This window comes from Lissotriton vulgaris, chromosome 7 (genome assembly GCF_964263255.1).
Source record: "Lissotriton vulgaris chromosome 7, aLisVul1.2, whole genome shotgun sequence".
Taxonomy (NCBI): Eukaryota; Metazoa; Chordata; class Amphibia; order Caudata; family Salamandridae; genus Lissotriton; species Lissotriton vulgaris.
The window spans coordinates 440,150,169-440,172,033 of record NC_141695.1 but is presented as its reverse complement, the minus strand read 5'-3'; the positions used below and the strand labels follow the sequence as shown (position 1 = coordinate 440,172,033).

Here is a 21,865-nt window from a genome sequence, read left to right as displayed (position 1 = left end):
GGAGAACCGGGAACCATGGGAGCAATCAGAATCAGCTCCGCTCGAAAGCGTTTGGCGTAAGCCAGGACTCTGGGAAGCATCATAAACGGGGGAAACGCGTAGCAAAGAGTCGAGGGCCACTGTTGGAGAAAAGCATCCGTGGCCAGAGCTGATGGGTCCGGTCTCCAGCTGTAAAACTGGGGAAGCTGCGTATTGAGGCGAGATGCAAAAAGATCCAGGTGACACTGGCCCCAATGATGAATAATGGCACGGAAGACTCGAGGATGAAGTCTCCAGTCGCTGTAGTCCCGAAGATGACGGGAGTGCCAGTCCGCCACTTGATTGTTGCGGCCCGGAAGATACTCGGCAATAACTGTGATCTTCCGGTGAAGGCAAAAGTGCCAAAAATCCTTGGCAATCTCCGCTAAAATCTTGGACCGTGTCCCGCCCAGTTTGTTCACATAACGGACTGCCGACACGTTGTCCATCCGGAGAAGGATGCAACAATTCGCCTGCATGGGGGGAAAACACCGAATCGCAAAAGAACCCGCCAGGAGTTCCAGGCAATTGATATGTAGGGACAACTCCTGGGGAGACCAACGACCCCCCGTCGAGATGGGTCCGCAACGGGCTCCCCAGCCCCATTGGCTGGCATCCGATTCTATCACCAGCTCCGGAGAAGACCCGAACAGGGCTCGACCGTTCCAGGCCTCCATGTGGTCTAGCCACCATTGCATCTCCATCCGCACTTTCTCCGAAAGAGGAATTTGATCTGAATAGCGGAGACCTTTCCGAAGATGCTGGATTTTCAAGCGTTGCATCGCCCGGTAATGTAAGGGACCCGGGAAGATCGCCTGAATGGAGGACGCCAGAAGGCCCACTACACGCGCCAACGACCTCAACGACACAGTCTGTCTGGAAATAACAGATGTCAACTCTCTCCTGATGTAACGGAGTTTCTGGTTGGGTAAGAGTAGTTGACAAGTCAACGAATCGATCCGAAAACCCAGAAAATCGATAGACTGAGCGGGAACCAAAACCGATTTGGGCACATTGACTAGAAAACCCAGAGATTGTAAAAGGGTGATGGACCACTCCAGATGCTGTAGGAGCTTGAGAGGACAATCCGCCATAAAAAGGATGTCGTCCAGGTAAATAATCAGTCTGACCCCCCTGGAACGAAGATGTTCCACTACAGGCCTCAGCAATTTCGTGAAGCACCACGGTGCTGACGAAAGGCCGAACGGGAGAACCTGATACTCGTACCACTGACCCAGCCATTGAAACTGGAGGAACCTGCGATGGGGACTGTATATCGGGATGGACAAATAAGCATCTTTCAGGTCCAGACGGACCATCCAATCCCCTTCCCGAAGGAGATCCCGCAGAAGATGGATGCCCTCCATCTTGAAATGCCTGTATACAACTCCGCTGTTGAAGTCTTTCAGGTTGAGAACCAGGCGGGATCCGCCTCCCTTTTTCTCCACCAGAAAGACTGAGCTGACAAAGCCCTGAGGATGGCGTACTGTTGGAACAATCGCCCCCTTGCTTAGGAGTTCCTTTATCTCCTTTGACATACATGCTCGAGAGTGACTTGAAAAAAGCATAGGGGTCGGCAGACGGGTCTGATGAATTGGGTGATAGAACTCGATTCTGAACCCTTGAACGGTTTCCAGCACCCAAGCATCGCTGGAGATTAAGCGCCAATTGTTCAGAAAAAACTGTATCCTGCCCCCCAGCATCACATTGCATGCTTGAATTAGGCTCACCTGCAGCTCCGGAATCTTGATACTGTCCCTGGTGACCACCAGATCTGCCTTTGCCGTACTGGCCTTTTCCTTTCCGGGAAGGATAGAAGTTTGCGCGGGTGGAATAACCGGAGTCGTACTGACCCCCGCGCTGCTGAGGAACTCCCCTGTGGGACTGCTGCTGCGACCCGCGGCCGAACGACCGTCCCCGTCGTCCGGCCTTGCTGAAAACCGGACGCATGGCCCGGCGCAAAGACGCCTGCGCTTTGTCAATGCCGCTGAAGGCGGAAACAAATTTGGTCAACTCCTTGAGGAAAGGCTGACCGAAAAGAAGGCCTTGCGCCTCCGGGCCGGCTTCAGACGTAGCCAATTCCGCCAACTTCGGGTCAAGCTTGAGGAGAATAGACCTGCGTCTCTCCGCGGAAATGGCGCAATTCACATTTCCAAACATACAGACAGCTCGCTGAGCCCATTCAATCAGTTCGTCTGGGTTGACGGTTGCGGAAGCCTCTTTGGCCTTGTAGCCCAAATCCAGGATCTTAGAGAGAGGTCCCAGCATGTCCATCAACTTGTCCTGACAGGACCTCCACGAGCGGTCAAGACCTTTCTTAGGGTCTTTGGCGTACTTCTTGAGGTACGTTACCATCATGGGGTCCACCTCCGGTGTCTCCGCCATGTTGTCCGCAAGATCAGGCCTCGGACACTCCGAGCGCAGACGAGCCCTGACAGGAGCCTCGAAAGGGTGGCGAACGTGCGCCTCAAGATATGCGGCCACCGCCGGAGCCGGCAACCAGGACGTGGAGTTAGGGTGGATGATATCCTCCGGCTCAAAATTCAAGAGTAGGGGACGCTCAGGTGCGTCCACAAAACGTTCCTTGCGGAGACGCTTCTTTGGGGGTGAAGAGTCGTGCTCCAAAGAAGCCTGAGCCTGGTCCGACTCCTCGACAGGTTGAGACACAGAAGCTTTGGTTTTGTCTGAAGACAAGGCCCTTGCCAGCCTTTGAAAGTCCGATTTATGCGGATTGTGAGGGGACTTCGCGGCCTTTTGAGAAGGCGGCAACCACCCCTGCTGCACAGCATAGTCACTGAGATGTCTTTTCAGAGGGGTAATGGCTCGAACCAAGGCCTTGTTAACCGAAAACTGGACACCCTTGTCCAACTCCTCGACCAGGTTGTACTCCATGGAGTCATCCTCCTCCTCATCGTAATAGCAGTCATCGTCTGCGTCGTAATACTCAGACATTGTAACGAAGTACAAAATTGAATGCCCACTTGATGACTGACTGAAATATGGGGTATCGAGATACCAATAAGGGGGAGTGAGAACCCCAAAGCAGGCCCAAGTGATGGTCGAAAGAACCAAGCTCCAAAAGACAATAGAACGTGGAGGGAGAGAGCCTGCCAACAAATCACTCTAGGCAGAGCCTATGCAACAATTATCAGCCAAAACACCTCAGCGTGCTCCGGCGTAGACGGGGTCGAAAGTTCAGGGCTGTGGGCGTGAGCGCTGGTGAGAAGCGTTCCTTCACTCGACCGGCGTGAGGCGAACAGCCAGAAACCGGAAACAAGCAACGCGCATGCGCGACGTCGCTGCCGCTGAAACACCGGCTCGAGAGCGCTCGCGCTCTCCCAAGAAGCCGACGACCCCTGCTCCCACTCCACCAAAGCAACCGGGCACAAGGACGCGGCCAGGCGCAGGGAGGTGAACACACGCTCCCAGGAAGACACGCCGCTAACGGACGCTGGAAAGAGTATCGGTAATGAACACCGAACAAGAGTACACAAGCAACGCGCAATAAAGCACAGGTAGCGCAATACAAGGCAAGTGTACACACCAAAGCAGAGCAATTACAAGAAAAGCAATGCAAGTAAGGTAAAAGAGACTTAACTGGCTGCGGAGCAGCAAAGAAAGAGGAAGAAAGACTGATTTATGGACCTTTTATAGTGTTTCCTGGGGTCATTCCCAAGTGTTCATGGGATTTGTAGTTCTGTTTTTTGATTGGCTGCTGAGCATTTCATTAAAGAAATGAGAAAGCATAATCGGAGCCTCCTGTCCTGACATAGAATCAAGGTGCTTCACTGCAAGCCTCGGAAGTGAAGGAAGGGGAGAGGAGCGGAGCGACCTCGGTTGAGCACAAGAGGCCCAAGGGTGGAGCAAAAGAAAAAGCAGGAGGACCAGAAGGGGTAAAAAGATAACTTGGAGGTTTAGCCCCGCATGCACAGTGTTTAAGAGGTAAAATTAGAGTTCTTAAAATCCATGTGCACACTCTCGGCACTGTGATTTTCTGAGCGTTAGCTCCATAAAGCTATGCATCCTATGTAATAACAAGCGGTAATGGATCACTGCCTGCATCATGCCTCACTTTTTAAAACAATCGGTACCTGGGGTGAGCAGAGCCATTCATAACTCATTTCTCCTGGCTGGAGTCTGACTCGACTGCCCGGGCGGGTTCAATTATCATAAACAAGCTCCTCTGCATCCTGGAAGAATTTGTCATGTGTGCGTGGCTGGAGGGATCTCGGCCTGAAATGTCAGTGTCTGTTTAACTTGAGCAACTCCCTAGACCTTCATTAACCAATAGGGAGCTGCTGAAGGCCTACGTGACAGGTAACGGGCATTAAGAGTCCAGCCTTCTTCCGCTCATCAAGGGGCTCTGTAACTTGCTCGAAGGGAGGGGGAAGGGGCTCTCCAACTTGCTCGAAGGGAGGGGCTCTGTAACTTGCTCGAAGGGAGGGGGAAGATTAACCACGGAAATAAAGACCGCTCGTGGGGAGCCCGTTTGCTTTTTTTTATTAAAGCACGAAAGTTGAAATCCAGCCGCCAGCCAGCCAGGAGTCAGTGAATGCCTTGATGAATGGGAGACAGTGAGAGGCTGAGCAGCACAGACGACGTGGAAAAAGTTAAGCTGTCTCAATCTGTGTCTGTATTTTTGAAAAATTACCTTCACCAACACTGCCTCCTGAAAGACATGTATAGCCCCGGCCCTGACAATAAAGTACTGGTGCTGAGCACCGGAAAGCTCCGGCACAAATTAAGCCCTGGCAATGACTAGGACTGATGGGCCAGCCTTCCCTGATTACTTTCCCTTGAAGCAGGCCAGGTCTCGAGTTGAAGACAGTGCTGGTGCAGCATTTTGATAATGGCCTTAGCACTGCTGGGATCACTGCAGTGCCTGTTCAGGCACCATCACTTTGGTGGCATAGGGGTCCAGGGTGACAGCCTCCTCACATTATAGTACTTTACTATTTCAGCTGAAACTAACAGTTATGTACTGTGTGAGCACTCAGCTGAAACTGTCTGCGCAACAGCGCCAGTGCAGGTGAATGTGTTACATTAACCTAACATACGTGAGGAGTCCTGAGAGAGCTGAGCCTGCATGCAAGCTGCACACCCGGCGCGCTGCCAGCTTTCTGGTTTATTTAGTAACGCTACGGCTTGGTTTGATAGCCCAGCAGGTGCTATATAAATGTGTGACTTTTAGCATTGCAGTGCGATGATGCAGACCACCACACTGAAATACGTTAGTCTAACGCCTGATGCATGGCACTTGGCCGGGCTGTTCTTCCACGTCAAGTTGTTAACTCCAGAGATATGATGTTCGTCATTTGTGGAATCGAGATGTCACAGCTTCTAATTCCCAAGCTCATGTTTCTTAATGTTTCTGGTGTGAAAGATGCAGGAGCATCTTATAATGTCTGCAAAAAGAGAACATGCATGCCAGTGAAGTATAAGGATTATTTATTATATTAACGTTTGTTTTAATTTTATTCAGTTATACAGGCATAGGTTTTGATATATTATTAATTTACTGTTTCCATTTTCTTCCTTTTCTTTTGTTCTGTGGAAAGAGAGAAGCTATATTCATGGGTTACTTTTCTTTTAGGTATCTGTTTTCCTTCACGTCGTTATGTTTTGCTCGCTTTGGGGTTCTATTGTTGCCCTGAGAGTCATTCTAGTCTCGGGCTCACTGGACGGCAGTTTACAATGGAGCTCCATGTGGTCACCTCTTAGGCCTTATTACCTTTGCAAGATGTAATTGATAATACACCTCTTTATCGTGTTTCCCGACATTGCATACCACAAAATTTAGCACTGCTATTCGATTCTTATTCTTGGGTTTTCAGTCCCGTTACGAATGAGCAAATGTATACACACGCATATCCGCACAAGTCACTGGAAAGGGTTTTTAAGTTATTAAATGACGGTAGGGTACGTTAGTAAATGGAGTTCAATGTGCTTTCGAAATGGCTACCCTGTTTGTCATAGGTAGAGGCGTACGTTTGCATCTTTCGATGCGACTAACTCATTAAGGAATGGAAGCGGCCATATTGAGTGTTAGCTAAATCCGTGAAAGGTTTGCCCTGGCAACTACCTTTCTAGTGTGCGCTCCTCTCCAGGAAGTGACGTAACAGGGGGGGTGGGAGTCAGAGGCCCAGATTCTTCCCCTAGCTCCTTTAGTTCCTTTTCCCTGATCCCAGCTGTCGGTGGGTGGCTGCTGTACAATAGTCCGTCGCGTTTCTGCCTGTCAGCAGCTCCACGGGTTCGGTGGACGATTTGCGTTCAGCGTGGGCATAAGCTCACGCGATATTTGTTTTTTTGGGGTGTTCTTTGTCTCGCGCTAATTGTCTAAGGCATCGTGTAGACGCAACTGTTTTTATTTTATTGGCTACTTAATTGACTATCTTTTTCCCACCGCCGCGGGCGTTTTTTCTCGTCCTGGACCCTTTTTATATTTTGTTAAGTTGTAAATTATGGTCTATTTATATTTTAAAATATATATGTGCGTGTGTTCGCTGTATAGCCTCACGACAGCCTCTACGTAACTAGCGCGTAGAACACATCGTCAGAAGCGTGGAGCGAATACTGCTCTGTTGATTGGCTGATTTTGCTCGAAATTTTTCTTTTTGATTGGCCGCAAATGTTACAGCTTATCCTCAGTGGTTGCCTTCTTCAGTGCGGTAGATGATTGGCTGTTGAGATTTGCTGGGCGGGCGGACTCGCCCTCATACCGCCTCTTTTTTTGCAGGAGATAGTCGTTTGGGTCACCGTCTTCTCTTTCCTTGGCTACGGCAGGAGGGGTCGAGAGAAGCCCCCGGCAGCGGCGGCGACACCACCACCACCATCAGGGTGTCCAACATGTCCGAATTCGACGAGTTTGAGCGGCAACTGAACGAAAACAAACAAGGTGAGGCGCGCGGTAGAGGGGGAACTTAAGCGGTGCCAACAATCGATGTGCGCAGCGGCCTATCGCGGGAAAATGGAGGACGCTCTAGGCCTAAAGCCTGTTCTCGAGTAGTTTGGGGGATTTTTTCTTAGTATTTCTAGGCTAATTACGCACGCTGCAGAGACTTGACAAGGGCACCTGTGAACGAATGTTGGTCGTGGGGCACGAAATGCGTTTTTATAAGTGCACCGTGGTCAAGCTCACGTACTTGACCGACGGGATATTTCATTGTTCACCCCATTCCCTCTTACCAGCAATGACCCAGCCAGACCTCCACTTTGAGCGCATTGGTTGTAGCACCGCGGGAGAGCACTGATGCTAGAGCTCTGTCTCGGTCTCTTTCATCCCTTTTTCCTGGCGGCTCGTTGCACATGGCTTTTGGTCTAGGCACATGAACAGTGTTGTGCCTTGAAAACTTTCAACGGGTAGAGGGGTGCAGGCTTTGAGGTGTTAATATAACTTGCCACTTTTATTATAAAGTATGACTATGTTTTAGATCTCTCCATAGCACACTTGTTAAGTGACATTTTAAATACTGTAATGGGTTGTTTGGCTCGAATAGCGATAGATACTTGAAAGTATGAGGTCTAAAAACATTGGCTTGTGTTCATACTGCATTTAATGCCACTGGGGTTTACTGTGGAAACCTGATGAAGGCACGACTACTCCTTATATATTTGTCTGGCAAAGCAGTACGGTTGCACTCGTGCGCTCTCTCTGATTACAGTATTTTATGCCAGGCAGTTAGTCAGAACTTTTTATTCGGTCAATACGACTGTCAAAAGTGCAAAGACGTACAAAACAGTGTATTTACCAACGCATGCATTGCCATAATTTCTTCTGCAAACAAGTGTTAACTGACAGATTAAAATATATCAACTTCATAAACTGTTAAAATAGGGACGTGTGTGGTGAGTAAGCCGAATGATGCTCGCACACAATAGAACCGTACAAAGCCTAGCGTTAATGCATTATAAGTGCAACGTCCGAATTCCTATTAGGTGGATCCATCAGCTAGACTGGCCGCTAAAACTGATTTATAGAAATCCATTTAGAAGTCTATGCCGGTAGAATAAAACTTAGACAGAATTACACTAAGGAGATTGCTCTCACGGGTTAGACCTCCTAGGTAGATTTAAAAAAAAGTGCAAGTGCTTTTAGTGGGTACCATATTGCATACATATTAGGAAATCCAATGGGAGCACAACTTGCATTGTTGGTCACTTAGCTTCGTTACAAATGAGCATTGGTAGTGCAAGTGCATTTAGTGGGTACAAATGAGCATTGGTAGTGCACGTGCATTTAGTGGGTACCATATTGCATACATATGAGGAAAACCAATGGGAGCACAATTTGTATTGTTGGTCACTTAGCTTCGTTAGAAATGAGCATTTGTAAGATAAATGAAGCAATGTGTACAAAATAGTTCGGTAGGGTTGCCGTTCTAAATTGCTATACGAACACTTTAAGTTCATCCGAGCCTACCTCGTCTTGCTCATTTGTTACTACGTTGCTTTTTGTTTGAAACTAAATCCTTTTTTTTCCACTTTATAGAACGTGACAAGGAGAACCGTCACAGGAAACGAAGTCACAGTCGCTCTAGGAGCCGCGAGCGAAAGCGTCGTAGCCGCAGTAGGGAAAGGCGTGGCAGAGACCAGCGTAGTGGCTCCCGGGACCGAAGACGTCGCAGGTATGGGTGTGCCGTTCGTTGGCTTAGACCAGTGAAAGGGCGGGACCACCGTTTTTATTTCCATATCTTTTATAAGTATTGCATGCTTTTTTGGTCAGTCCACGTTCGCATAATTCCTTTGCCACAAATCTCCACCCACGTTCGCATAATTCCATTGCCACAAATTCCACCCCCCCCCCTTAATCAGTTTCCTCAATGTATATATACATTGTGCATTCTACCTATGCGTTTTAATTGCTTTGTTAAAGACTGCTTATTCCTTTCTGATGTATGTTTTGTTACAATGGAAAATTGATTAACCACTCGTTTTACTCCTTATCGATTTTTGTCTAGGGATAACCTTGTAGAACACATACAGCCATCGTTTGATAAGAGGTTAGCATACCAATTACGGGCTCCTGACATAGTTGGGTGCTTTCACACATTTCGCTATTTCTGTCTCAGCCACTGCAAGTCTTTATTGTTTCTCCTGTTCACAGCAGGTCTCCCAGGCATGAGAAGAAAAAGAAGATCCGCAAGTACTGGGATGTCCCACCTCCTGGGTTTGAACACATCACACCAATGCAGTATAAAGCCATGCAAGGTATATATGTTAACGCGCATCCCATGCCAACATACCAAATCGCTTGTTGTATAGATGTACGTGCATGTATGTACACTACCACAATTAGCTATTTCCCTATGGGCATCTATTGGATGTCGTCATTGGTGGGCTTAAGTATGTGTCTACGAAAGCAACGTTTAAGCATATTTGCAATTCAATTGGGCTTCTTGAACAGCGCCCTAGCAAACTGCAACTCAGTGGAGTGTTTGTATATATATACACTGTACAGACATACACACAAGCAACTGGAGGAATCCTCTGGTATTCATTTTGTATTCACGCTACACCCATGTTTTGTGTGTATGAACCCTTTTGATATTTGGAAAAAAAACTTGCTTCTCTTGGTCCATAGTCTTTTTCTTTATAACAGGTTCTCTCTTGTCTTGCTTCCTTCGGCGAATCGTATCCACCTCTGGTACAGGGATAGTGTTTGTTTTGAATGTTTGGATTGGTGTTTCTCTCTCCTAGCCGCGGGTCAGATTCCAGCAACAGCTCTCCTTCCGACCATGACCCCAGATGGACTGGCCGTGACCCCTACCCCTGTGCCCGTCGTCGGCAGCCAGATGACCAGGCAGGCCCGCCGACTCTACGTTGGAAATATCCCCTTCGGAATCACTGAGGTACCCGTGGTTTCCATATGCCGTCCTCCGTTCTCTCCTACCGAGAAGCTTTGTGTGCAGTAGGTGTATAGTAAAGATTGCATTGGAACCTGGTCACAAAACTAACTACCTTTTTCCCCCCATTTTCAGCTCCTCGTATCTTATATTTCAGGTTTTGTGGCCGTTCAGTTAGTCCCACCAGGATTCTGTCCGTGTTTCACTTTCCTCTAGCGGTGCATGTTTCAGATAAACAGGCTTTTTTTCTGCCCTATAATTTGTTGGATATACACACACGAGGAAATTGAATCTTCTTTGGAATCCAAGCTATTGCATTTTAATTAAGCTTGGTGCACTGTAGCCCTATTATTGTGTCCTTTTGTTTGAACCGGCTGCCACGTGTTGGAATCGAGCTGTGCATCTCCGCAGCTGTTTTCAGCTTTTATATCCCAATTCTCTGTAAACTATTTCTGTAATGGCCGCCGTTCAAATAATAAAACCTGCCATGGCTAGACTGTCAAGGCTTCGTTCACCGAGTGAGTCAACCGCCACCTTTAGAAGTTGTGCAAGATACATTAAACAAAAAAAAGGACAGTCTGATCGTCAATAGTGCAAAATATAGAACATGTACTTTTAGTAGGCCAGGAGGCAGCCTGTCTGGGCAATTAATTGAATACAAATACCTCTGCACAATAAGAGGACGTAGGGATTCGGGGTTTAACAGTATATATTTAATTGTGCAGTAGTTACTTTTAGGGAGCGGTGATGTTGCTGCTAGACTTCCTGGACGGTTCCCATTTGTCTAGGTTTCTAAACTGGTTGTGGGTTTGTTTGTATTCCCCTGCCCATGGTCGCTGGTGAGGGTGGGCGTTAGTTGTTCCTTTTCGTGGGCACCTGGATATAACCATGTAATGGACTGCATCAGGATAACCCATTCCAAAATTACATGGCTGACTAATGTGTTTATTTGACCATAAGCTTCTTTTGCAGCTAGCGATCAAAGGTCAATTGGTGTTAGATTTTTCTTTTAAAATGGAAAGTATACAAATAAAATTGACTCCCTCTTAATAAAAACAAAGATCAAAGAGTTGTTTCCATTTCTTTTTTAAGTGAATTGTGGGGCTGAAATCCCTTCGTAGCAAAATAAGTTTGCTGCCATCGTCCAAGGCAAGTAGGAGCATCTAGATTTTAAGCCTGCTCTTTGTTATATATTCAGCGGGTTGGTGCCACATAAACCCTATATCATGTTGGTGTTATTTTGTGTTTCCTTCTTCATTTTCTGCCTCCTCTGCAGGAAGCCATGATGGATTTCTTCAACGCCCAGATGCGCCTTGGAGGTCTGACACAGGCCCCAGGAAACCCTGTGCTGGCTGTGCAAATAAACCAAGACAAAAACTTTGCATTCCTGGAGGTGAGATTCTAATTCGGTATCTATTCCAAGTCATGTTTTAGTCGTGTCTCCCCCCCCCCCCCCCCCCCCCCCCCCCCCCCCCCCATTCACACCCACCTCTGCCACTTAAGCGATCTCGGCATGGTTTTATAGAAGGTACACTTTTCGAAAGGGAGTTTGGGGCTGCATGTGACTTCATTCATGCATGTACCACAGTGGCCTTCGTTGCCTCTTTACTAGCGATTGGCTCCGGGATAACTTCCCGTAGGAATCATTTGCGGTTTATCGCACATTGCCCAATTTGCATCTGTAATATATGTCCTAGTAATGTAGATTTTGAGCATGACTTGAGTTGATATTGAATGGGCAGCGATACTTCTGGGATTGTCATCGGTCACTATCGTGTTTACAGCCGGGATCCTGGTTGACAGTCCGTATAATAACTATCATTGCTGTTTACTATCCACGTGCAATGGTGTCGAGTTTGAGTTCTGGCATAAACTCGTTTCTTCGTTTTAGGGTCCTTGAAGTACACCCCACGTTTTTGCCGTGCAACGTTGTATCTCTGGAGGGTATGAAACGTTTGTACAGATTGCCAGATTTTCCCTCTTTTGCAGTTCCGCTCGGTGGATGAAACGACACAGGCCATGGCTTTCGATGGTATCATTTTCCAGGGGCAGTCTTTAAAGATCCGTCGACCACACGATTATCAGCCACTTCCTGGCATGTCTGAAAATCCTTCCGTATACGTACCAGGTAAGACTAATTACAAAATGCGTGTCGGTAATTCGGTAGAATTTTAATTAGCGTGTCATTGTCATAGCATGCTTGACACTTGAGTGCACAACTAGCCAGCAAATAAAGTGGTACTTCCCATTTAACCCATATCTTTGCTGATCGCATGGTCTCTTCCTACAGGTGTGGTATCTACTGTGGTGCCAGACTCTGCACACAAGCTGTTTATTGGAGGTTTACCCAACTATCTGAATGATGACCAGGTAACCATGGCATACTTTGTAACATTTGCTGTACTGGTTTTTCTCTGTACATTGAATATTTATTATGGTCCGCTCAAGTTGGTATTAAGTTTCCGGCTAGAAGAGGAGTTAAGTGGTAGGGCATAGAGCGTCCCATAAACTGTGCTGCAGAAACCAAATCTTTAAATATGTTTTTACCCATGGCGGCCAAAACAATCAATAATACATATGAAACAGTGGTGAATTCATAACATTACATGAAGTTAAAATGCAAATAGTTCAAAACAATCAGCAATTTTAAGAGTTGCTGTTACCATTGACCATCTTGCCGTCTTACAGTTTTGCTTTCTTAATTTTCGCTGAGCCCCAGCGCATGCGCTGCGAGACAGAGTGTGGGCTTTTAAAAGTACTACCACGCGCTATTGGCTGGCATGGAGCGTGCTGTTACGTGCACAATGACGAGCAGAGGCGCCATATGGCTTTACTCTCTCGTCGCGGTGCGCTCACACCACTTCATTTTTGCGTGCGAGCACAACTCCCGGGCCTGAATTGTCTGTTGGCGTGTGAGCCCGATTGTGGCTGCACCGGTGTATAAGCAGAATTTGGTTTGAACGTCTGCCTTAAAAGTACGATTATTTGATGTGATTTTTATAGTTTTTTTGTAAATGTGTATTTAACCATCTCTAAACTTTGTGCAACTGTTCATGTGTCCATCATGCTGTCCAAGTAGCTTTTAGCCTACCTTCAGGGCCAATGTTAACTCCGAGATAATAGGAAGGCAAATGGTTTTTTTATAACTCGTATGCTAAAAAAATTCATATTTTTGTCCGGATGCACGATCTCCCCCCTAGATTAGTTATACTCGGTGTTTAAATGTACCATGTGAATATATTTTACACTGACGTCTGATTCGTGGAGCTATTAAGAAGGGTCAGTAGGTTACGTCCTGCTGCAGAGACCTGTACTTCTCTGCAAGTTATCGGTCCAACCACAACACGACCAACAGGGTTTCACACACAATAGAGGAGTGAAATAAGTACCAGCAAGTTGGCTAGCAATAGACCCATATTGCATTAGAGCTTTGTGATAGTTTGAAAGGTTGATATTGCTATATGTTCTTTTGTTTACTTGTTTTCCAATCACTGGGTCTGCTCAGGTTGCAGAGTGTGCTTAAGCCTAATCGCATCTCTTCATACAAAGAGGTTCCAAGTTCTGAATGAATTATGTTTTTATTTGAACTCCCACGAGTGAAATGCTTCCTTGCTAAAGCATACCATTATAGCCTTAGTTGCAGGTCAAGGCCTTATGACAAGACTGAGGGACTTTAACTAATGGTAGAGCACCCAGGCATGAGAATTTTATTAGAACATTCCACCCACCAAGGGTAGATTTTTATTAGTTAAAAAGGGACAAACAGTGGAATGTTGGCGCATACGATCCATATTAGTCGTTTTTTTGCTATAAAACCCCATATTAGTCCCTTGTAATGCTCTGAAGCAGCTATCTTGCTAACTTATAAAAAATCTTGCCCTCAAGGAAGTGGCCTTATAAATGGGCCCATGTTGGGTGTAGGCAGGTTCAGAGGGTTTCCTTCCAGTTCAGAACATTTGAGTCTGAGGTGAGCACCAAAAATGACATTTAAGATGACTCTCCAAAGTAAAAAAAAAAATATATAAAATTTCAGTAATTTTCAGTCCTATATTTAATTCATAATATAAAAGAAATGAGACCCCTTTGACCAAACCAGGGCAGTAGGGAATTATTGACAAGTGAAAAATGGAATTCCCTTGGTGGTTAGATACATTTTCTAGCGGAAATATTTGCACACTCTATAGGTATCCACCCATGTGTTAGAACTTGCACATTCCCAACTGAAACTACACTCATAAAAAAAAAAACTAGTTTTATTTTATAAAAAACATGAACATCATAGTAAAAACATTTGGCATTCAATTAAAAAAACTAGTTACAATATTACAAATACATCAAATTATTGGAGAAAGTCTGGAGAAGGGAACCGACACCGGACAACAGGACCTCCTTCAAACTTGCCACCCGGAAACACCACCAGCTGATCCGCGCCGCCAAGAAAACAGCATTCAAGGACCGATTGGACAACAACGCACACAACTGCAAGGAACTCTTCAACATCGTGAAAGAGCTTTCCAACCCCAGCGCAGGAAACAACGACATCACCCCATCGCAAGACCTCTGCAACTCCCTCGCTTCATACTTCCACAACAAGATCGCGGACATACACAACAGCTTCAACAACCAACCAACGCACACCATGACCGAGCAACCACCACCACCCTCCACGCCTGGACCCCGATCAGCACCGAAGACACCATCCGCACGATGAACTCAATCCACTCCGGATCACCGACCGACCCCTGCCCTCACCACGTCTTCAACAAGGCCGACGCTGTCATCGCACCCCACCTGCGAGACATCAACACATCCTTCGACACCACCATCTTCCCTGAGAGCTGGAAACACGCCGAACTCAGCGCTCTACTCAAGAAACCAACAGTGGACCCCACCGACCTCAAGAATTACCGCCCCATCTCGCTCCTCCCGTTTCCAGCCAAAGTCATCGAGAAGACCGTCAACAAGCAGATGGCCGCCTTCCTCGAGACGAACGGATCCCTCGACCCCCTCACAGTCCGGCTTCCGAGCCAACCACAGCACCGAGACCGCCCGCATCGCCGCCACCGATGACATCCGAGCCCTGATGGACAATGGAGAAACAGCGGCCCTCATCCTCCTAGACCTCTCCGCGGCATTCGACGCGGTCTGCCACCGCACCCTAGTACGGCGCCTCAGCAACATCGGAATCCAGGACAAGGCGCTGGAATGGATCATCTCCTTCCTCGACGGAAGAACACAGAGTCCGCCTACCACCGTACAAGTCAGAGGCCTCCGAAGTCATCTGCGGCGTCCCCCAAGGATTATCTCTGAGCCCCACCCTCTTCAACGTCTACATGAGCCCCCTCGCGGCCATCGTACGCAAACACAACCTCAGCATAATCTCCTGCGCTGACGGCACCCAGCTGATCCTCTCCCTGACCAACGACCCCGCCACCAGAGCCAACCTGCACGAAGGGATGAAAGAGGTAGCCGAGTGGATGACGACCAGCCGCCTGAAACTGAACTCTGACAAGACGGAGGTCCTCATCCTGGGCTCCTCACCCTCCGCCTGGGACGACCTCTGGTGGCCTCCCGCCCTGGGCACCGCACCCAAACCGACAGACCATGCCCGCAACCTGGGCTTCATCCTGTACCCCTCCCTCTCCATGACCAGGCAAGTCAACAACGTCTCCTCGGCGTGCTTCAACATCCTACGCATGCTACGGAAGATCTTCTGGTGGATCCCCACCGAGACCAGGAAGTCCGTCACCCAGGCCCTCGTCACCAGTCGACTGGACTACGGCAACGCCCTCTACGCCGGTACCACCGCCAAGCTCCAGAAGAGACTCCAGCGGATCCAGAACGCCTCAGCCAGACTCATCCTCGACATCCCACGAACCAGCCACATCTCCGGACATCTGAAAGACCTTCACTGGCTCCCCGTCAACAAAAGAATCACCTTCTGCCTCCTCACCCACGCACACAAAGCCCTACACGACCAAGGCCCGAGCTACCTCAACTGCCGAGTCAACTTCTACGCTCCCAAACGCCACCTCCGATCAGCCAACCACGCCCTCGCCGCCGTCCCCCGCATCCGAAGAGCCACCACAGGAGGAAGGTCCTTCTCCTACATGGCCGCCAAGACCTGGAACTCCCTCCCGCCCGACCTGCGCCTGACCCAAGACCACCTCTACTTCAGGAAGAAGCTGAAGACCTGGCTGTTCGAGCAGTAGCGCCCCCCCCGGCAACTCTGGGCATTAGCTTGCCTCGTCTTCACAACGGCCCCCCCCAGACCGCCGGGGATGTTTGGTCGCACCTTGGAGATACCCATTAGGTACCATCTCTCAGGGTGAGCCAGGACGGGTTCCCCAGTGGTCGAAGCGCGGAGATACTCCTCCGGGAGTCGATTCTAGCGCTATATAAACCCTAAATGAAATTAAATTAAAATTAAAATTAAAAAACCAAAGTATGTGTACTTTTGTTAAACAGTTAAAAAGGGATGTTTATATACCAAGACTACACACAATATACACTGACGGGCAACTAACAGACACAAAGACCATCTATTTTGTCAGAAAGCCACACCAAGGTAAACTGTTTTTCTTGGCTGATCCTAGATATACTTAATATTTTATCTATAGGATGAGCTGTCCCCCCCCCCCCCCCCCCCCCCCCCCATCGATTGCGTGAATTGCAGCGTCAATGCGTTTCGATGGTTAAAAATGATATTCCATCTTTTTCAAGACAAAGATTTATACGTCTCTTATTTAGGGCACTGGTTGGTTCCCTATTTCTCTTGTATCTTGAGGGCAGAAAAAATTGAATATTTTTTTTACAGTAGGGCAATCTGACTATCCCATAGGTCAGTTGGAAAAGGTGACCACATCCTCAGTACTACTTATGCTATGTTTTATCAGGCATGCGAAAAAAAGACTTATCATTCTTTGTCTTGAAAAAGTTGGAATGTCATTTTTAACCATCGAAACACGTCGACATTGCAATTCACGCAATTGAGGGGGGCAGCTCATCCTATAGATAAAAAATATTAAGTATATTTAGGATCAGCCAAGAAACTGTTTACCTTGTATGGTTTTATAACAAAATAGATTCTCTTTTTTGTGTCTGTTAGTTGCATGTCAGTGTATATTGTGTGTAGTCTTGGTATAGAAATGTCCCTTTTTTATTCAACAAAAGTACACATACTTTTTTTTTATTCCCCTGTCTTGATGGGACAGTTTCATTATTTGTCAAATTATTTGATGTATTTGTAATATTGTAATTGGTTTTTTTAATTGAATGCCAAATGTTTTTACTATGATCATGGTTTTATAAAATAAAACGTTTTTTTACTTACTTTTTTGTATGATTGTAGTTTCAGTTGGGAATGTGTAAGTTCTAACACATGGGCTGATACCCATTGAGTGTGCATATATTTCCGTTAGACAGTGTATCTAACCACCAAGGCAATTACATTTTTCACTTGTCAATAGTACCCTACTCCCCTGGTTTGGTCAAAGAGGTCCCCCTTTTCTTTTATATTATGAGTTAAATATAGGACTGAAAATTACTAAATTTCTTTTTATATTTTTTTTTACTGGTGTCATCTTAAATTACATTTTTGATGCCCATTTGTAAGTTCTAACACATGGGCTGCCTATTGAGTCTGCATATGTTTTCGCTAGACAGTATCTAACCACCAAGGGAGTTACATTTTTCACTTTATTTAATTCATACAAGATCTATCTCAAAGAGAAAACCACACAGAAAGAAGTGACCCATAGACACAGCCGGGATTCTTTCAGGAGCCCTTTATTCACTAGTTGCACAGCATGATGCATTTCGGCGATTGAAGCCTTCTTCAGACGCTGCCTGCAACCGGATGGTGCCGTCTCCCTCCCTAATAGACTTCCACGGTGCTCCCATTGGTGGGAGAGCAGCTGACCCTGCTTGAGGAAGCTGTAGTCAGATGCGAGACCACAGCCCCCAGAATGCAACATGTGTATATCCTGTAGCAGGGAAATTAACACTCCATGTTAGTGCTGCAAATACCTTGTGAAGAGGGGGCTGTGTAGTGGCAGGTACCTTCCGCAATTCAAAGTGTCCGGGCACCCTCAAGTCCCCTATGTCCAAGCCACAAATTCAGAGTAGACCGGGCCATGTAAAACGCTGCAGTGAGCCCTCTCCCCCGTGGAGTCACGGTCTGTCTCCTGGCAGCAGCCGCATGAATGGTCAGTCTTCGTGGCGGTCCCAGGTAAACCAATCCCTTAAGTTGAAGTCTAGTGCCCGTGATACCAGAGACTCTTGGTGGAGCGGGTCCTTGTACTGCGTTTCTGGCCTGCACAGGAAACATCAAAGATAAGACCACTCAGAAAGAAGTGACCCATGGGCACAGCGAGGATTCTTTCAGGAGCCCTTTTATTCACTAGTTGCACAGCATGACGCTTTTCGCATATTGAAGCATCCTTCACAAGCTGCCTGCAACCGGGTGGTGCCGTCTCCCTCCCTAATAGATTTTCGCGGTGCTCCCATTGGTGGGAGAGCAACTGACCCTGCTTGAGGCAGCTGTAGTCAAATGCGATACCACAGCCCCTATATATATCTATATATCTCTATGTAATTCGTTTATCAGATCTGATATTGTGTTTACCTTGTTGCATGGGCACATTACAATTAATAGTACCTGCATATTTAGCATAAAATGTTCCCCAAGTTTTCTAAACCCCTTGTGAGCGCCTTCATTTGATTAATATTGTGTGACCCAAAATCCAGTAGTCAAGAGTTCCTCATTCATTTATCCTCTGATGGTAACAAGGTGTCTCCAGTTCCTTGATACTAGTGTTTCCATAAATCATTGCTTGGGTAATTATTACCATTCTTCGCTAATGCTTGTGTCACTGTAATTTAAACTTGTCTTACTGAGAATGCCGTTCACTATACCATTTTTTTCTCTTTATGCCTATAGACTGATCTACTTTGTACCTCTCCCCAGAAAACGTATAGTCGAATGATAAATTGAAAATTACTTTTTGATTTGTTGTATTTATAATAGATCACATTCATTGATCATATAATGGTATGTGTACAGAATTGCATACACTTTGGTATTTTGTTTCTAATGGTGGCTGAGAAAATCCTGTTGCTAATAACCAATGGACAATCTTCGTAGTGTTTGTTTACCATTCCAAAGAGGAGGGGGCTATAAGGTCACCCTTCCACTGATAATGCATCCTGGGCCTTGAACCTCCTGCATATCATACTAAAAACTAAACCTTTTACCCCCAAAGAAGACTACTTCGGAAATGTAAGCCTGTGGCGATTCTGTTCATTTATAGCCGTACAGTAAAACGATAGCAATAGAATCCCAGAGCCCTTTAAAAAGTTAAAATCAAGAACTTAAGACCACTGCTTGCCCCTCCACATGCTCAAGTTCATACTCTTCTATTGCAGCATACTTTGCATCATCAGTTTCTTCCTCCTAGGTTGACTTTCTCTAGATGCGCAGAACCTTGCAATACAGATTACTCAAGCATTATTCAGGTGAAAGAAATAAAGGAAGCAAATGGCAGGTGCTGGGCACACGACCATAGAATTTTTACGTGCTTGAGAATTCAATAAAAACAAGCATTGGCATAGCCAATACATCTCGCCTTTGGGACCTTCTTAGTGTTTAGACTTGCAACAGTTTATGTTGCACCAAGGATATTGTGCTGCATAACTAAATACTTATAAGGTCCCAAAAGCGAGACCTATTGGCTATGCCAATGCTTGTTCTCATTGGGGATCCTCCTCTGAATAGGCCACTCCGGTGTGCTACCCTTTAATGTGCTAAATGCGTGATTTGAGGTCAAATTAAAATACTGCAGAAACAAATGGCAGTCCACGCAGGTACGAATATATTCCCCACACCTGCCTAAAAGCAGATTGAATCCACTACGATGGTCGCCTCCTCACCCAGTAGACATTAACTAGAATTGAGCTACTTGTGCTGTTCCGCAAACAGTTAACTTTCCCCATGAAAAGACTGCGCCACTGTAGCAGCCATCCCATCCTGCCGTATAGTTTAGTATTTAGTGAGACTGGATGCTGAACGTGTGAGAATGTTTTCCTTCTCGAACATGGTTTTACCAGCAAGGATCCGGAAGAGTGTCTGGTTTTAACACTTAACACGTTACATTTCCCAAATCTCTTGTGCTTACCCTATTATATGAAATCTTCAGGGATTGTCTCCTGTGTTAATCCGTAATGCTTTTCAGCGCAAAAAATCCGGGAAATGTGTAACGTGTTAAAGTGCAAGATTGTCTTTTCGTCTCCTCCCTACCCCTTTATAGCAGGGGAAACAAACTCTCTTGAACACTGCGGATTCCATGTAGTTCATGTGAGAATTGCGCGTGCACAGAAATTCGCTCTCCCACCAAGCAAGACAAGCCAAGATCATCAAAGCAACCGGCCGCTTTGAGTCCATTTGCCACCAGCCACTTAACGCGCTCCGCAGGTCACAAACAGGACCATCTGCTCGTGAATGCTGGCATGCTTGTTTTTTAGGTCTCGCGACCTATCCATGCGCATTGAGAGAAGCGAGACTAAAGCCACTTAAACCGACTTTACCCAACTAGTATCCCAACTGGCGATTTGGTGCTGTGCCCGTGGCTTTTAGGTCAATGCGCAAGCGCATTGACCTAAAATGCGCGTGCACAGCATCAAATCGGCATCTGTTCCCCAGCAGCACTCCTCCCACACCTTTTAAGTGAAGCTTTCACTTCAAAGGCCCCTACTGCTTAACACCCTCATCGCCGCTCGGCCCCCTCCCCTGCCCGCCGTGTCGCATTTCTCCCCCCCCCTCCCCTTCTCTGCCTTCCCTCATCGTGATACGGTCGCTCTCCCCGCTTGGCCCCCTCCCCTGCCCGGTAGCCAAAATGCCTGTTTGCGATTTTTTTTTTTTATTCCTACTGTTTATTTGCTTGAGCTTCACCTTGATCATGTAGCTGTCATGTTTCAATCTTTTCAAACTTGCAGCTTTTTCTCAGTGGACGACGCCAAAGACACTCATACTGGCAGTGATGCATTCTTCAATGTTCCATGACCGAACTGCATCCTCATCTGAGACCTTGCTGAATTAACAATGCCAGACTAAATGGCGATCTCTCGTGATGGTTTTGCCTACTATTTCATCTTTTTTTAGGAGGCTAGATTGAATTTATAGTGGTCGTAGTCCACTTTCTTCTTTGTTAAGAATTTGTGTTTAGCACCTCTTATTTTCTGGTACGTGATGGTCTGGTGAAAGTTTTTTTTGCTCATCCTGCAGGTATCTTTTACAAGATTTTTTTTAGCATTGCTCATTTCAGGGTCTCACCTGTTTCTTGTGTTTTGTTTAAGTCATCAAAGTCCTAGAGCGACTCAGTCCATCCGGGGCATACGTCATTGCCAGGAATTATCGTTAGTTGCTCAGAGGGCCTTAAATTTGAGGCCGGGTTCTGGTTGACCTTCCTGTCTACAGACATGGTTTGTGTTGATGTTGTGTAATTACTTGATTGACTGCGCGCAGATTCTTTGTTATTATTGTTTTACTCCTGCTTTCTTTGGCCCAGTGTACAGATGTCTGGCTTTGTGATGGCTGTATCTGATATGTACGGTGTTCACTCATCTCTGCTATGAAAATTGAGGTCTGTATTTTTAGTCTGGCAAGACTGTGGCTTGGTGGGGTCATTTAATGTCCCAGCTTGTGTGGCACCACTTTGCCATCCAGGATGCTGCTGTCGCCGGGCATGTGGTTGTTCTTCTGGCTACGGTGATGGCTGGATCATCTTTGTTGGTTGCAATAGGTGCTTCGAGGCATCTAGTCTCCCCGTTCTCGGTACATATTTGTCTTGCAGTGCTGCGCTCTGCAGAAGGAAGAAGGCGTACATAGACCAAGGTGTTTCTTTATTTCCGAGTCCTGGCCTCATCTACTGAGGGGGGAGCCGGCCTCCGCCATGTCTGTCCTCGTCGTGGACTTTGAAACTGCCCCCTTCTGGCACTTCTCAGCATTT

The 21,865-nt window shown here is 46.7% G+C and overlaps 1 protein-coding gene across 6 annotated transcripts in view; it reads left to right on the top strand.

The window, feature by feature from the left end:
- Nucleotides 1-6,137: 6,137 nt before the first annotated feature.
- Nucleotides 6,138-21,865, top strand: part of U2AF2 (U2 small nuclear RNA auxiliary factor 2) — a 29,428-nt gene continuing 13,700 nt past the window's right edge. For 2 of the 6 annotated variants that reach the window (XM_086930444.1, XM_086930443.1), the window contains exons 1-8: nt 6,138-6,913; nt 8,507-8,642; nt 8,976-9,017; nt 9,122-9,225; nt 9,715-9,866; nt 11,137-11,253; nt 11,850-11,988; nt 12,151-12,230. In XM_086930444.1, coding sequence (XP_086786570.1) covers nt 6,865-6,913; nt 8,507-8,642; nt 8,976-9,017; nt 9,122-9,225; nt 9,715-9,866; nt 11,137-11,253; nt 11,850-11,988; nt 12,151-12,230 — 819 coding nt within the window. In that variant the 5' untranslated portion in view covers nt 6,138-6,864. The remainder of the gene's footprint in view (nt 6,914-8,506; nt 8,643-8,975; nt 9,018-9,121; nt 9,226-9,714; nt 9,867-11,136; nt 11,254-11,849; nt 11,989-12,150; nt 12,231-21,865) is intronic. The other 4 variants (XM_086930446.1, XM_086930445.1, XM_086930448.1 and 1 more) reach the window with 2 other exon arrangements.